This window comes from Podarcis cretensis (genome assembly GCF_951804945.1).
Source record: "Podarcis cretensis genome assembly, chromosome: 12".
Taxonomy (NCBI): domain Eukaryota; kingdom Metazoa; phylum Chordata; class Lepidosauria; order Squamata; family Lacertidae; genus Podarcis; species Podarcis cretensis.
Window position 1 is genome coordinate 56346136 of NC_137181.1, and position 16510 is coordinate 56362645.

Below are 16510 nucleotides of genomic sequence, written 5' to 3' on the forward strand. Positions count from 1 at the left end.
GGCTGAGAGTCTGGGGCCCGAGAGTTGAGTCCAGGGAAGATGGCGCCCATCTGTTGGAGCGCCACAGCAGGCTCTTCTGCTGTGGGTGGGTCTGTGCCGTGAGTTCAGGGACAAGCGAGCCAGCAAGGCGCTGAGGCGGCCGGCCGGCTCCACCCTCCTGCATTTCTGGGACTGGGAAACCGGGGGGCAGGGGGGACGGGCGGATCTTTGCACCCCGATGCCACATAAGACACCCTTGACCATCACGATGGTCCCTGGGAGCCAGAAGAGCCTCATCCAGGAGCAAACCCCCTGCTGGGGTGGCCACCTGGCCTTCCAAAGATGGATTGGTTCTGTTTCAGCGGCACAGAGTGCCCTGCTCCCTTTGGCATGCCTTTGGTCACGTTCTTGAAGTCATAAGAAATAAAATGTAAAAGTTTTTCCCCAGACCTTAACCTGCTTGTCTTGTGCAGCCTACCTGGCTAGGCACCTCGCCCTCCCTCCCTAGCTGGCTGATTGACGCTCCAGGCTAGCCAATAGAGCTCATCAGCCAGCAGGCTCTTCTGGGGTGGGAGGCGCTTGATGCCAATGGCTCCCAGAGAAGCAGCCAAACCTTTCCTGCAGCAGCAGCTTCTGCTTGCAAAGCTCTGTCTCCCTCAGCCTCTTGCTGGGGTTCTAAGGGGTCTCTGGGCTCCTTCCCACCTCTAGAATGGATGGTGTGGAGGCTGCAGAGGAGGCCTTCTTACCTTGAGGGTTCAGTCACTGAAATGGCCCACATGAAGGGTGACATGCAAATTTAATAAATAATCACCACCACATGCCATTTCCTGGGCATTAAAGCATCATATACAGGCACCCCCAAACTTGGCCCTCCAGATGTTTTGGGACTACAACTCCCATCATCCCTAGCTAACAGAACCAGTGGTCAGGGATGATGGGAATTGTAGTCCCAAAAAATATCTGGAGGGCCAAGTTTGGGGATGCCTGCACCTTCCTATATTGGAGCTCTCAGGGGGATAAGGGGTTATGCCGACGGGGGGCAAAGCTCCATGAGGAAGAGAAGCAGAATTGGTGGTTATCTCTTCCCCCTTTTCTTCCTTCCTTCTATTTTGGATTGGTTTCTACATTTACGATTATTCTGGCAGTTAGAAATTCAGCGGGTGGGGAGCATTTGCCAGGCACTGCCTGCTGCCTGTGGGGCCCAGATAAGCCTCCCGAGGGAATCTGAGAGGGGCTTGAGCCCCACAGCCCCCTTGAAGTTGGGCATGAAGGCCTACAGGGTCCATTGCTGCGTCTCTGTCCAGGAAAAGCTGTGGGTGAGGAAGGTCAGCTTGGCCCCAGCAGGACACCTCAGGCCTCCTCTTGGGCCTTGGGAAAGGGGCTTTTCCTCTGCCTTGTTCCTCCACATCCCTTCCATTCGGTGTCTTTGGACTTTCCAAACCTGAGGACAGGACTTGTCTCACCTTCTTTTAAATCAATGTCAGCTGCTTTAAGAGACAACAAGAGTCTGCATAGCAGGATAAAAATAAGAGGAAAAGGATTAAACTGTACATTTCAAAAAATATATACATATCACCCTTGAGTTGCATGGCATTCACACTGTTCTAACCACATGGACTCTCCTAGAACCTTGGCACTGAGGCTGGGAATTCCATGTTCTCAAGGGCCATTGCCTAGCAACGGAGCTTGTGACCATTTGAATTGAGGTTCCTGCATCCCCAGCATCTCAAGGTTTGTAGAGGTGGCCTGTAGTGACCTTCGCTTAGTCACTACATTAGAAGATGGCGTCCCAAAGACTCCTGGAGGTAAGTTGAGGTTGCCATGGCCAGGGGACTTAACTCTAGAACCTAGATCAATGGTATCACCAAGTTTGGCAAAGAGCTATCCAAAGTCAAAGAAAGGGTTGAGCTTTGCCCAAGTTGTTGGAAGGGGAGAAGGAATGCCAAAAAGGAAAATTTAGTGTTCTATACTGCAGTCAATTGACTATTATTTTGAACAAAGGATTCCTTCTGATTTACGTACATGTGAATCTGGGAGAGCCTTCATTTCTATTTCTACACACTGGATGTTATCTTTGTACTATACTTTGGAGGGAAAGGGAAAAACAGAAGAAGAAAAGAGTGTGAGCGGCTGGCCCAGTGGAGGGGAAGGGGGTGCTAGATGGAACTGGTTTTTCTGCAGAGCTGATGCAAGGAGCTCTGCTGCTCACCTGTCCACAGTCTATCATAGGGGAGGGCTGCTCCCAGGTGCAGGTGAGGGAAAGGCAGGAAGCCTGGCAGAGCTCTGCTCCTGGAGGAAGGATGGATGAGAAACAGCGCCATGGGCTCTGCTGAGACAGGCCAGCTCCCTCAGGCCTCCTCTCCTCCAACTGGCATCTGGTGGCAGCCATTTCATTTCATCAGGCTGCCTCTGTGGGAGAGATGAGAACAGCATTCTAGACCCAGGGGCCTGAGCTTGTGAGTTGTCTTTTCCTCTGCCCTCCTTGCCCCTTTCCTTGTGTGTTGTATTTCTGTTGGTCAGATTGTTTAATACAATAGAAGTCTGCAATTAGGGAGTTTCTTGCATTTGATTTCATGGAAGGCTCTCTTGGAGCCTTTTGGGCTTAAGAGAGGGGTACAAATGCTCTAAAGGAATGAATGGATGAATAAGGAAATGGAGGACAGAGATTTCCAGTTTGTTTCCCAACCAACCTTGCCTGCGCTTTCCTGATCAACACAAAAACATGAATGGGTCTGATCCATTCTTCACATTCTGACGTTCATGTTTCTTTTTCTCATGGCCAGGGAATTGATTTCGATGAGGATCAAATCTCGGAAATCAGTCTGGAAGAAGGAGAGGATCTTCCTCTAAGGTAATGCTGTGCTAATCCCCTGCCCCCAATTATCAATTGTGAAATATACTTGGAGTCGAGAGTGGATTTCATGCTCTTTATTCAGCTCATAGTGGTGAGGAGGAATGGAAGTTCCCCCAGAATGTCTGCTTTATAGACATTATTTACAAAATGGGCCCCACGTGATTGGCTAATTCTGGGATTCTCCTGTAGGCCAATCAGGTTGCGGATTCACTTCCATCTGGAGCTGGATTGGGTGGCTCCTGTGGACCAATCAGACTGCTGCATTCTGAATCCTATTGAACGCAGTACATAACAAATTGCTTTCAGAAGCCACCACCCCCGTCCATTTCTATGGTGGTGGTACTAGGGGTCTTTGAAGGATGGGAGGCAATAAAACCTTTTGACACAAGTGCTACTTCTCTCTCCCCTCAGCATCCCAAGCACAGGTTCTCCAGATGCGGCTGATGTTCCTCCCAAAGGCTTCAGCAAGGACCAGCTGAAGGCCAGACTTACGGATGTCATCACCACGATGAAGAGTGGAAAGAAGATAGTCCGAAGGAAGGCGATCCCGAGATCTTTCTGACCTCCTGCAGAAGATCCAGGAATATGTGAGTTACTGAAGCAAAGCATTGCAACCATGCAGGGCTGTCAAGGCTTTCAGGCTGTCACTTCTAGCCCCACCCTGCAAGTTGCCCTAGGGACAATCAGGCATCCCGGTACATACCCAATTTTGAGAACAGAGCTGGGGCATAGCAGAATGAATCCTAGTGAGTAAAACAGCTGAGAAAAGATGTAAAAAGCAAACATCAGGAAAAGAGGGGTGGGAAGTAAAAAAAGATATTGATTTTTTTTCTGTATAGGATGCTAAATGTTTTGGAATGTTTTGAAGATTTAATAAAAATGTTTTAATTATCAGTTTTTATCCATCCATTATCCATGTTTAATCTTGTATTTTATTCAGATGTTTTATCCTATGCTTGTTTCTTTGTCCTTATTTGCTCCAACATTTATCAGTTAAAAAAAATCCTAACTGCTATTTTATTTATATGTTTGTTTGTTTGTTTGTTTGTTTTTTATCCTGGTCTGTGACCATAATAAAGTTTAAAAAATTAAATTTAAAATGTTGTAGGAAAAATGGTGATGGGTTGCTTCTCTTATCAGTCCCTTCTCTGGGTTCCTTCTCAGCCATCGGTAGCGCTTCCTGCATCCTCCCTTGGCCAACTGGTGGCCATTTCCTGTCTGTGTGCATTGGATCCAGACCCGGAGTGCAGGCAGCAGGCAGCAGAGGCCCTCTGCCATCTTCTGCCCATCCTGCGGCGCAAAGAAGGTAAGACTGGAAGAATGCATCCCAGCATGGGATGGGGTGAGTAAGACCTGAACTAACCTTTTGGCTTTCCTTTGCAGAGACGCTGGCATGAATGTCCAGGAACCAAACACTCATCATCAGAGCTCAGAAGGTCCTCAATTCCACCAGAAGTCCGGTTCCTGCATTGTTCATCAATGACTGCTACTCTCTTGCCAGGGTAAGTCGCTGTCACACAAGGCACAGCAGTCTCTCAAGCCTCATGTTCTGGGTCCCACAGAGAAAGCACCTGGGCTTTCTGCTCCCCAGCCCTGCCCTGTGGGCATCTCTGACCTTCGTCTCTTGCTTCAGGTCTTTGGCGCCTTTCTCCCTGCTGAGCAGCTCTTGGAGGCCATGTGCTTCCTGGCCAGCAACCTGGTTCTTGAGAGCAGCTTCAACCCCTTGGATATCTCCCACCTTCTGCAAGAGTTCATCAAGCAGTTTAGCGGCAAAGCAGTAGAGGTAAGGTGTCTTCAAAGGTAGGAGAGAAGAAGAGTCTCCACTTTGGTGTAGGGGAGGCAACCTCATGCCACTGAGTGGCCAGGACACATGATTGTTGAGAGGGGCCTGGCAATGTCAGGACAAGAAGCTCAGCCAAGGGTCCTGAGAAACATGGGTTCCGGAATGGGGAGTCTTCCTTCTGGGAGCAGACGGGCAAGCTTCTTCTCTTGGCCTACAATGGAGAGGGAAACTGTTTCCCTGGAGCTGCCTGGGTCCAATACTCTCAAGGACCCTGAGTGGTGCCTTTGAAGGAAGATGGCTGTGGTGGCACAGGTCAAGGGTCCCTCTTTCTATGAGGGATGGAGGGATCTGCCTGCAGACAACCCTGCTTCCTTTTACTCTCCAAGCAATCCTCTCCTTTTCTCTGACAGGTGGAAGTGCTGCTGGAGGCCTTCTACAAATTCACCCAGGGGCCTACAGCGGAGGGCAGAAACATGGCCGTCTTCGCTTTCTCCATCTTGTCACACCACAGCCTGGAGAAAGTGGTTGAATACCTCCTCCAGTTTCCCTCCAGGTTCTACTGGGCTAAGGGAAAGGTTGGCAAGCTGCAGAGCTTGCTCAGAAAGCCCTTGCTGCCATTTCCTCTCTCTGGGGCACAGCAGCAAGCAGAAGACTTGAATTTGAGCGTTGCTCTTGTTTTTGCATTCACAGAGGCTGCCAGAGAATATGGAAGGAGGTTTTAGCATTGGCTGACCAAGAACAACTGCTCCATCTCATGGCCGAGCAGCTTTACCAAAGCCCCTTGGCGGAATCTGCCACCTAAGTGGTAAGGACCAACCACCTGCTTTCTGGCTTCCTTCTTCCCAAGGTGATATCGAGGGGTTTCTGTATTCTGCACAAAAGCAGGGAAAGTGACTTGCACCTCTCTCTCTTCCAGGAACATCTCACCAGCCTGTTGCACACCACCTTCAGGATGAAGAAATACAAGAGAGCTGTGCGCCGGAACTTCCCACAGCTGCTGATCGCTCTCCTGGGGATGGTTGTCAACTTCCACTATGACCAGGAATTCCTCGGGTGAGTAGTGTGCTGCAAAGGCGCCAATGGAGTCATTTTCCCTTCAAGCTCTGGGTGTTTCCAGTCCAGCTTGATTGTCCAAGGGAGGCTCTCTTTCAGGGGGCTGCTAGAGAGCAAGGATGGGGAAGGAATTTGAGTGTGTGACAATGACCCTCCTGGTAAAACTGGCCTAATCCAAGGGAGGACAAAATTCCTCTTTGGAGCCCTGAACAAAAGTTCTTCTTCCTTCAAAAGGCCGGGGATACAATGCAGTAGATGCACGACAGATACCATACATACAGTAAATCTGACTTGCAGAGTTAATTGCTGCTTGAAGGTAGCAATGGCCACAAGCTTAAATGTCCTTAAAAGAGCCATCTTCTAAAGTAGACAAATTAATGGAAAATTATATCTATCAGTAGAATATATACCCATACCTTTCTCATCTGTACATATTCTGACAGCTCCTTTGAATCAAAAGGTTTCAATAGGTCTTTGTCTGTCCTTGTGTTCCTGCCATCATATTCAGTGGCAATGCGTCTCTGATCCAGGAGGTTTAGATCTCTCATGAGCTTCCTTGTTTAGCACTGATGGAGGCAGAAGGCTAGATTTCATGGCTGGCTGGTTGAATCCAAAGGCAATTCTTGTTAGGTTATGCTATTCTTCCGCTTAGCGTTCATTCCTTTAAAATGAGAGTTCCTTAGTGGAAAACTGTTCCCTCCAGCTCACAACCCCCAGTGGTGCAACAATGCCATTGTGTGGCCAATTTTAATAAAAACTGCTGGTGTGAAGATGCTGTTTTTTTGCCTGGGGTCACCTCCAGACCATCAGTATCTTGCAGGAGAGATTCAGTCATGTACCAGGAATGTAGGTGTGCACAGTTAAAGTGGATTTAAAGCACTCTGGTCCTCTGATGCAATCAATTCATTCTTATTTTTTTTAAAAGCCAGACTTTTTGCAGCTAGAAGAGGGACAGATATGGGATAAACAACTAATTAATGGGAAGACAAGATGACATCTATCTTTTTTGTATTTAACATTTGGCATTTCTGTATTTAACTGTTAAGACTTTTCTTTTTCAAAAATGGCTGCTGCTTAAGTTGTCTGTTGTTGCTTTAGTTTTCTGTATGCCACTTTGTGATAAGTGCTATAGAAAGGGTAATTAAGTCCCTAAAAAACTTTAAAATAACCACTGCACAAGCAAATCTGGATGGATGCTTCTTGTTGTATAGCCTCCTGCTAAGCAGAACAAATGCTTGATGAAGAAAGGACATGGTCCAATCTCTGTGTAAACATCGTGCAAGCAAATCAGGATGAATACTCAATACTGTAAACAAGTTGTATGGAGGAGTCCCAAGGGAAAGCATGGGTGCAGGGAGGAAACCTCTGCATTACAATGCTCGACTCAGGAAAAACAGGACTCCGTAAGATATCCTAGAAGTCAGACAAGGGGAAATAACCTCTCCATGACACACACACCCTTCCACACCTTCATTATAGGCTGTGCCTGAAAGTACAGGATAGGCACAATGGAGTCTGGCTAAGACCCTGATGGATGGTCTAATTCAATATATGGCAGTTTCCTATGTCCCTACCATGGCCCTATGTCCCACTGGGAGAACCAAGTTAGAGAAGAACAGAAATGTAGACTAAGGGAAAGCAGCGCACACACAAAAATCTGCTTCCTGCCTTCTGTGTTAATGAAGAGCCAGTCACCAGTTTATAGGTGCCGGTGGCGATCACACAGGGTCCCCGGACGTTTGACAGTCTATTGATCCCTGTGCCACCACTATGATCACTTCCCAGCCCATTACTCTTGGGTGCGCACTGCGTCCAGACAGTTGTTAACATTAAAAGAAATAATCAAGTTTATCTTATAAGCATGAACAAGCTTATGGTTTCAGATAATTTTTCTTGTCAGTTTCTTATCCTTAGTTTCTATACCAGCCTATACCTTCCTAATAACTTCTAACTGATTATCCCAACTGTCTATCTGATTCTCCTAACAGTTTCTCTCACTCTCACACATCAAAACTAGACCAACCCACAGACTTATCCTCCCTCTTCCTTCTCCAACTCCCAACTGACTTCCCAACAACTCCAACTGTAACTCTAACTCCTCCCCTTGGGTTTCCGCTGGCCAATCACTTCACACTCATTTAACCCTTTCCTTATGACCCACCTAGGAGGGCAAACGCCACAGTGCCCGCTTGGTGCTGTGCAACTGGATTTGTACAGATGCTGTTTCTTACCAAACCCAGACTGAAATCTATCTAGATTCCAGTGCCAAATTAGCTCTGTTGAGCTAAAACACAAATAAAAGGGAGTCGTGTGATTAAAAGGGCAAAGGAGAAGGTCTCTCAAAAAATGGCATGTGCCACTGGTTGGCCACCAAGCTTGTTCCTCCTCCTCCCCAATGGAGATACCGCAGGATCAGGCCTGCACTATCTGGCATTCACTACCACAGAGCATGGCGACGACTGCCGACTTAGATGGCTTTAAATGGGCATTAGCACGGCCGGATTTAGGTTTGATGAGGCCCTAAGCTACTGAAGGCAATGGGGCCCTTTATATGTCCAGCTGTCCTTTGACAACAACAAATTGCTGCTGTTTTTTGTATTGAATATATGATATATGGTAATTTATGGACCTAATAGGTATCTAAAGCCATTTGCACATAACAAAATATGCATTTTATCAAAGTAATTGTTGAACTGAAATACAATTAAGAAGAAGTATATTAATAGTGAAATAATTATTAAGCTGTATGTAGGTTTTATTTTATTTGGTTTTTTTTATCTTATATTTTGGAAATGTACATCCAGTTGTTTTTTTCTTTAATTTTTTTGGGGGGGGGCCAAGAGAGTGAGGCCCTAAGCTATAGCTTGTTTAGCTTATATGTAAATCCGGCACTGGGCATTAGACAAATCCAAGGAAGAGAGAATAATCAGTGGCTACTAATCAAGACATAGGTGGCACTGTGGGTTAAACCACAGAGCCTAGGGCCCTGCTCTTGCCAACCTAGCAGTTCGAAAGCACATCAAAGTGCAAGTAGATAAATAGGTACCACTCTGGTGGGAAGGTAAACGGCGTTTCCGTGTGCTGCTCTGGTTCGCCAGAAGCGGCTTAATCATGCTGGCCACATGACCCGGAAGCTGTACACCGGCTCCCTCGGCCTGTAAAGTGAGATGAGCGCCGCAACCCCAGAGTCGGCCACGACTGGACCTAATGGTCAGGGGTCCCTTTACCTTTACTAATCAAGATGGATACTTGCTGCTTCCACAAACAGAGGCAGTTTGGCTCTCAATACCAGCTGGGGAATATAAACGTGAGAGAGACCTATTTGCCCTCAAGTCCTGCTTTGGGTCTTGACTTTGGGGTGCTGGTAGCCAGCAGGTGTTCCGCATGGCGTTTAAAAAGTAATGTATGTCAATTGGTTTAAAATCGAAACAAGCTTGAAGAAATGAACACATACCATATTTAAAAATCCCAGTATTTTAATGAAAGGAAAAAAATGAATATCCACACATTTGCACTTATGTACAACTTTGTGATATATATATATATAATCATTTTAAGCTGTTTACAAATCACATTTAGTGCTTGAAATATCACATCATGTTGATATTATATTTCTGGCAGAAATAAATATATTGCACTTAAAAAGAATCTTTTGGTTGTTGATGCTGGGTATTGTTTTCTAATTTGCAGTGCAAGCCTATGCACTTCGACACAGATATTAGTCCCATTGTGCTCAATGGGATTTTCTCCCAGATAAGTGGATTTCGGATTGCAGTCTTACATACTCAACTTCTTTTTCGTAAAACATTTTGCCCTCACCTCCCAAATTACGCACGCACACACATTGTTACATGGTGAATGTGTTCACACAATTAATTTAAACCATTTGACACAGCAAACAGACCAGTAATACATTCTGTTAAGAGAGACTACCTCCAGTTTTTACTTTCCCTATGTTTACAGAAACACTTTCCTCCTATTTCTGGTATTACAGTAAGAAACTAAATGCTCGTTTAAAATGTGCCAAAGCTAAAATACAGCAATCTGTATTTTTTTTGTCCAAAATCCTTTTAAAAAGAAGTTATTTAGAAAGTAACACATTTATTGACTGAAATAACTTTCTTCAGTATTTTAAAACAATATCAAACCAGGATCTTTTAAACCAGAAACTGTCATAAATAAACCCTTCATCCCGTTAAGATTCAGGAAGTACCAGAACCATATTTACTGCAAATAATGAGCAGGAAAAACAAAGAATCTGACTTTGTGGTAAAAGCAAGTTGAAAAAGTGAAAAGGAAAAGGTTTAGCTGACTCCCCAACCCTAAAGGCATTCTAGTTCAACAGCTTCAGTGCTCAGGTGCAGCTGCTGCCCAATCTCTGCAGTACAGTGGTACCTCGGGTTAAGTACTTAATTCATTCCGGAGGTCTGTTCTTAACCTGAAGCACCACTTTAGCTAATGGGGCCTCCTGCTGCTGCCGCGTCGCCGGAGCACGATTTCTGTTCTCATCCTGAAGCAAAGTTCTTAACCCGAGGTACTATTTCTGGGTTAGCGGAGTCTGTAACCTGAAGCGTATGTAACCTGAAGCGTATGTATCCCGAGGTACCACTGTACTGAGAAATGCTCAACACATGCAAGTGGGACATGGCACGTTTTGCAGAAATGAGAAGAGGCAACCCTTACTTACATCATGAAATTTGATGTGTGCCTAACAGCCCCACGAAGTCTTCTACTGCGCCCACTATTTTGAGCAGCTGTTTCAGTGTTTTAGGACACAGGTGGCGCTGTGGGTTAAAGCCTCAGCGCCTAGGACTTGCCGATCGAAAGGTCGGCGGTTCGAATCCCTGCGGCGGGGTGCGCTCCCGCTGCTCGGTCCCAGCGCCTGCCAACCTAGCAGTTCGAAAGCACCTCCGGGTGCAAGTAGATAAATAGGGACCGCTTACCAGCGGGAAGGTAAACGGCGTTTCCGTGTGCGGCTCTGGCTCGCCAGAGCAGCTTCGTCACGCTGGCCACGTGACCCGGAAGTGTCTCCGGACAGCGCTGGCCCCTGGCCTCTTAAGTGAGATGGGCGCACAACCCCAGAGTCTGTCAAGACTGGCCCGTACGGGCAGGGGTACCTTTACCTTTACCTTCAGTGTTTATCTGCCCACAATTGGCAAATAAACTATATGTGCCCCTAAGTCTGGTTTAAATCACCAGCCCTTAGGCTTAGGATGAACCAACTGCAGCAGCTACAAACCTGTGGGGAGGAACCGATGGTTTGGTCTTCTTTCCCATCACTGTCAGGTAAGCAGTTCTACCATCATTTCCAACCTGCTTCCATGGGTTTGCAAGCAGATTCATTAGGGCAAACCCGTAGGTCCATTAGGGCAAACGGGACAGTGCCCCACAACTTCACTCTGCTCTCACTTTCCTGCTACCTACCTTCTTACTTACAACTTGTCAGTGGCATAGCGTGGATTGCCTGTGCCCAGGGCCATGAATAGCAGGTGGGACGGAGAGAAACGGATGGAGGACACATGCACATGCCTAGTGTTGAAATTTTGTGCCCCTAACAATTTTGTGTCCGGGGCAACTGCCCCCCACTACACCATGAGTCACTGTTGGTCTTATAGAACTCGGCAGCAAGAAGGGAGAGGACAAAATGATAATTAGCTGTCTCAGCCTGTCCTTGGCTCTAACACCAACTATTGTTGGGTGCCAACAACCAATGGGTTCTGTGAACATGGTAATGTAATGCTTGTCTCATTGCAGAGCTAGATCCTAAACACTACAGGCTCTCCACATTGCTAAAGCAGCCCGAGTGTCAGTTTTAAGCATCCCCATACAGCTAATGGTTTTGTGATGCCACCCTCCCTTAACGTTCTCTAGATCTTTCTCAACAGGATTGGACAGCACCAGTGGCGTAGCGTGGGTTGTCAGCACCCGGGGCAAGGCAAGTAATTTGCGCCCCCTAACCCGTGGATTTGCGCCCCCTAACCCTAACCCCCAGATGCTGCGCCCGGTGCGGCCGGCCCCCCCTGCACCCCCCACGCTACGCCACTGGGCAGCACCAAGGTTGCAATCCTTTGCGGCCCCCAGTTTATCCATTGGATAAATCTTCATACTGTGGAATTAGAAATCAAGAGAGCTGAAAATTTATTGGGCCTTTTAGAATGTAGTTTCAATGCTTTCAGTTCTTTAGCTAGGAACTTGCTTAAACAATGAATTGAAAAAATGCTGGTTGGGGCATTGTTGACTCATCTTGAGATGTGGCTTTCTGCTCCTCTCGGTCTTTCCATATTACAAATACGTGTTCCCATTCAGAGCGTCTGATTGGGGGTGGGTTGGATTTTACCATCCTTCCAGGATTGAGGTTTTCCCTATTGCATTTTTTTAATTTTCAGCAAGGACCACACACTGATGCACCTCTTTGACTTTTTCCATGCTCGTTCTCATTACAGAAACTCTTGATGCCTATCTACTGAATTTGTAGTGTTCTGCGTTACATAATAACCAAGGAAAGGAAACACTTCACGTCTCACCTTTTGTTCCAAAATGCAATTATGCAAGGAAGAAGGCCTTGAAGGTGAACAACGGCAGGTGCCAACAACCTCCCACTTCTATATGTCCCTCTGCCACATATTTTTCTAGCACAGGTAAGCCTCGTAGATACAATGTCAGATCAACAGAGTTGTCAGTTATCTGTTGTGGCCTCCCACAGTGCTCCAGTAATATGTGGTGATCAATTAAGGGTGTGCTCTGGGTCCGCATGATGCAGCTATCTTGTTGAAGTTAAGCAGTTTTGGCATATACCCAGATGGGAGATCACCTGGAAATCCCATGTATCCTACCTTGAGTTTCATGCTAGAAGAAAGGCAGGATGGAAAAGTACAAAAATAAATAACTAGGCCCCCAGGGACCACATGAACACACCCAATATGGCCCACAGACACTGGTATCAATACTGCTTATACGATCCTACCAAATTACTGGGCAGGCATGGGATCTAGTCATAAGATCAGCCCCAGAGCAACATGTATGGATCAGGGCTGAGTAACAGACAGGTGAAGCCTGAAGCTGCTGCTCTTCAGCCTTGTACAATGTTCTAAACCTCACCAATTCCAGATATATCGCCATTGCAGATGGTAAGAGTGAGGTGTATGTGACAGGCGCCATAGATTAGTACCCCACAAATTGTCCCAACATTTGCAATGAGCTGTGAATAAAATAACAGAATGCAGAGCAATCTTCAGTCACCCTGTTTTACCATCAGTCCTCCCTGCTGCTGTCAGTATCCAAGAAAAAAACACCTGAGCTATATGAACCGTTGGCATGTTCTGTCATCTGAACTCTGCAAACTGTGGTTAACCCTATCTATGGTTTGGTGAAACAGCTTCCATTCATTTCAAACAAGGCTCATGCAGGAGGAATTCCAGTGGATTATGCCCAGTGTTCTTAACTAACTGGATTCCATATTTAAAATAAAGGAGTTTAAAAAGGATGGTATGATGAATGGGTCTGATCCATTCTTCACATTCTGACGTTCATGTTTCTTTTTCTCATGGCCAGGGAATTGATTTCGATGAGGATCAAATCTCGGAAATCAGTCTGGAAGAAGGAGAGGATCTTCCTCTAAGGTAATCCTGTGCTAATCCCCTGCCCCCAATTATCAATTGTGAAATATACTTGGAGTCGAGAGTGGATTTCATGCTCTTTATTCAGCTCATAGTGGTGAGGAGGAATGGAAGTTCCCCCAGAATGTCTGCTTTATAGACATTATTTACAAAATGGGCCCCACGTGATTGGCTAATTCTGGGATTCTCCTGTAGGCCAATCAGGTTGCGGATTCACTTCCATCTGGAGCTGGATTGGGTGGCTCCTGTGGACCAATCAGACTGCTGCATTCTGAATCCTATTGAACGCAGTACATAACAAATTGCTTTCAGAAGCCACCACCCCCGTCCATTTCTATGGTGGTGGTACTAGGGGTCTTTGAAGGATGGGAGGCAATAAAACCTTTTGACACAAGTGCTACTTCTCTCTCCCCTCAGCATCCCAAGCACAGGTTCTCCAGATGCGGCTGATGTTCCTCCCAAAGGCTTCAGCAAAGACCAGCTGAAGGCCAGACTTACGGATGTCATCACCACGATGAAGAGTGGAAAGAAGATAGTCCGAAGGAAGGCGATCCCGAGATCTTTCTGATCTCCTGCAGAAGATCCAGGAATATGTGAGTTACTGAAGCAAAGCATTGCAACCATGCAGGGCTGTCAAGGCTTTCAGGCTGTCACTTCTAGCCCCACCCTGCAAGTTGCCCTAGGGACAATCAGGCATCCCGGTACATACCCAATTTTGAGAACAGAGCTGGGGCATAGCAGAATGAATCCTAGTGAGTAAAACAGCTGAGAAAAGATGTAAAAAGCAAACATCAGGAAAAGAGGGGTGGGAAGTAAAAAAAGATATTGATTTTTTTTCTGTATAGGATGCTAAATGTTTTGGAATGTTTTGAAGATTTAATAAAAATGTTTTAATTATCAGTTTTTATCCATCCATTATCCGTGTTTAATCTTGTATTTTATTCAGATGTTTTATCCTATGCTTGTTTCTTTGCCCTTATTTGCTCCAACATTTATCAGTTAAAAAAAATCCTAACTGCTATTTTATTTATATGTTTGTTTGTTTGTTTGTTTTTTATCCTGGTCTGTGACCATAATAAAGTTTAAAAAATTAAATTTAAAATGTTGTAGGAAAAATGGTGATGGGTTGCTTCTCTTATCAGTCCCTTCTCTGGGTTTCTTCTCAGCCATCGGTAGCGCTTCCTGCATCCTCCCTTGGCCAACTGGTGGCCATTTCCTGTCTGTGTGCATTGGATCCAGACCCGGAGTGCAGGCAGCAGGCAGCAGAGGCCCTCTGCCATCTTCTGCCCATCCTGCGGCGCAAAGAAGGTAAGACTGGAAGAATGCATCCCAGCATGGGATGGGGTGAGCAAGACCTGAACTAACCTTTTGGCTTTCCTTTGCAGAGACGCTGGCACGAATGTCCAGGAACCAAACACTCATCATCAGAGCTCAGAAGGTCCTCAATTCCACCAGAAGTCCGGTTCCTGCATTGTTCATCAATGACTGCTACTCTCTTGCCAGGGTAAGTCGCTGTCACACAAGGCACAGCAGTCTCTCAAGCCTCATGTTCTGGGTCCCACAGAGAAAGCACCTGGGCTTTCTGCTCCCCAGCCCTGCCCTGTGGGCATCTCTGACCTTCGTCTCTTGCTTCAGGTCTTTGGCGCCTTTCTCCCTGCTGAGCAGCTCTTGGAGGCCATGTGCTTCCTGGCCAGCAACCTGGTTCTTGAGAGCAGCTTCAACCCCTTGGATATCTCCCACCTGCTGCAAGAGTTCATCAAGCAGCTTAGCGGCAAAGCAGTAGAGGTAAGGTGTCTTCAAAGGTAGGAGAGAAGAAGAGTCTCCACTTTGGTGTAGGGGAGGCAACCTCATGCCACTGAGTGGCCAGGACACATGATTGTTGAGAGGGGCCTGGCAATGTCAGGACAAGAAGCTCAGCCAAGGGTCCTGAGAAACATGGGTTCCGGAATGGGGAGCCTTCCTTCTGGGAGCAGACGGGCAAGCTTCTTCTCTTGGCCTACAATGGAGAGGGAAACTGTTTCCCTGGAGCTGCCTGGGTCCAATACTCTCAAGGACCCTGAGTGGTGCCTTTGAAGGAAGATGGCTGTGGTGGCACAGGTCAAGGGTCCCTCTTTCTATGAGGGATGGAGGGATCTGCCTGCAGACAACCCTGCTTCCTTTTACTCTCCAAGCAATCCTCTCCTTTTCTCTGACAGGTGGAAGTGCTGCTGGAGGCCTTCTACAAATTCACCCAGGGGCCTACAGTGGAGGGCAGAAACATGGCCGTCTTCGCTTTCTCCATCTTGTCACACCACAGCCTGGAGAAAGTGGTTGAATACCTCCTCCAGTTTCCCTCCAGGTTCTACTGGGCTAAGGGAAAGGTTGGCAAGCTGCAGAGCTTGCTCAGAAAGCCCTTGCTGCCATTTCCTCTCTCTGGGGCACAGCAGCAAGCAGAAGACTTGAATTTGAGCGTTGCTCTTGTTTTTGCATTCACAGAGGCTGCCAGAGAATATGGAAGGAGGTTTTAGCATTGGCTGACCAAGAACAACTGCTCCATCTCATGGCCGAGCAGCTTTACCAAAGCCCCTTGGCGGAATCTGCCACCTAAGTGGTAAGGACCAACCACCTGCTTTCTGGCTTCCTTCTTCCCAAGGTGATATCGAGGGGTTTCTGTATTCTGCACAAAAGCAGGGAAAGTGACTTGCACCTCTCTCTCTTCTAGGAACATCTCACCAGCCTGTTGCACACCACCTTCAGGATGAAGAAATACAAGAGAGCTGTGCGCCAGAACTTCCCACAGCTGCTGATCGCTCTCCTGGGGATGGTTGTCAACTTCCACTATGACCAGGAATTCCTCGGGTGAGTAGTGTGCTGCAAAGGCGCCAATGGAGTCATTTTCCCTTCAAGCTCTGGGTGTTTCCAGTCCAGCTTGATTGTCCAAGGGAGGCTCTCTTTCAGGGGGCTGCTAGAGAGCAAGGATGGGGAAGGAATTTGAGTGTGTGACAATGACCCTCCTGGTAAAACTGGCCTAATCCAAGGGAGGACAAAATTCCTCTTTGGAGCCCTGAACAAAAGTTCTTCTTCCTTCAAAAGGCTGGGGATACAATGCAGTAGATGCACGACAGATACCATACATACAGTAAATCTGACTTGCAGAGTTAATTGCTGCTTGAAGGTAGCAATGGCCACAAGCTTAAATGTCCTTAAAAGAGCCATCTTCTAAAGTAGACAAATTAATGGAAAATT

At 46.8% G+C, this 16510-nt stretch overlaps 2 protein-coding genes across 3 annotated transcripts; both read left to right on the forward strand.

Moving 5' to 3' along the window:
* Positions 1-4230: 4230 nt before the first annotated feature.
* LOC307199976 (uncharacterized protein) lies at positions 4231-5920 on the forward strand (the record flags this gene model as incomplete). 2 transcript variants are annotated; one of them, XM_079948211.1, is made up of 5 exons in its annotated part: positions 4231-4335; positions 4467-4616; positions 5027-5169; positions 5307-5421; positions 5533-5920. In XM_079948211.1, the coding sequence occupies 4 exons, from the start codon at positions 4231-4233 to the stop codon at positions 5416-5418; spliced, it is 510 nt and encodes a 169-aa protein (XP_079804337.1). In that variant the 3' UTR covers positions 5419-5421; positions 5533-5920. The 2 variants fall into 2 exon arrangements, with proteins under 2 accessions (XP_079804337.1, XP_079804336.1); XM_079948210.1 differs by having other exon boundaries at positions 5307-5920.
* A 7924-nt stretch (positions 5921-13844) lies between these two features.
* LOC307199977 (uncharacterized protein) lies at positions 13845-15976 on the forward strand. Its single transcript, XM_079948212.1, has 6 exons — positions 13845-13878; positions 14452-14593; positions 14671-14789; positions 14921-15070; positions 15481-15623; positions 15761-15976. Exons 3-6 carry the CDS (start codon positions 14685-14687, stop codon positions 15870-15872), a joined length of 510 nt encoding a protein of 169 aa, XP_079804338.1. The 5' UTR covers positions 13845-13878; positions 14452-14593; positions 14671-14684; the 3' UTR covers positions 15873-15976.
* The last annotated feature ends 534 nt before the right edge of the window (positions 15977-16510 follow it).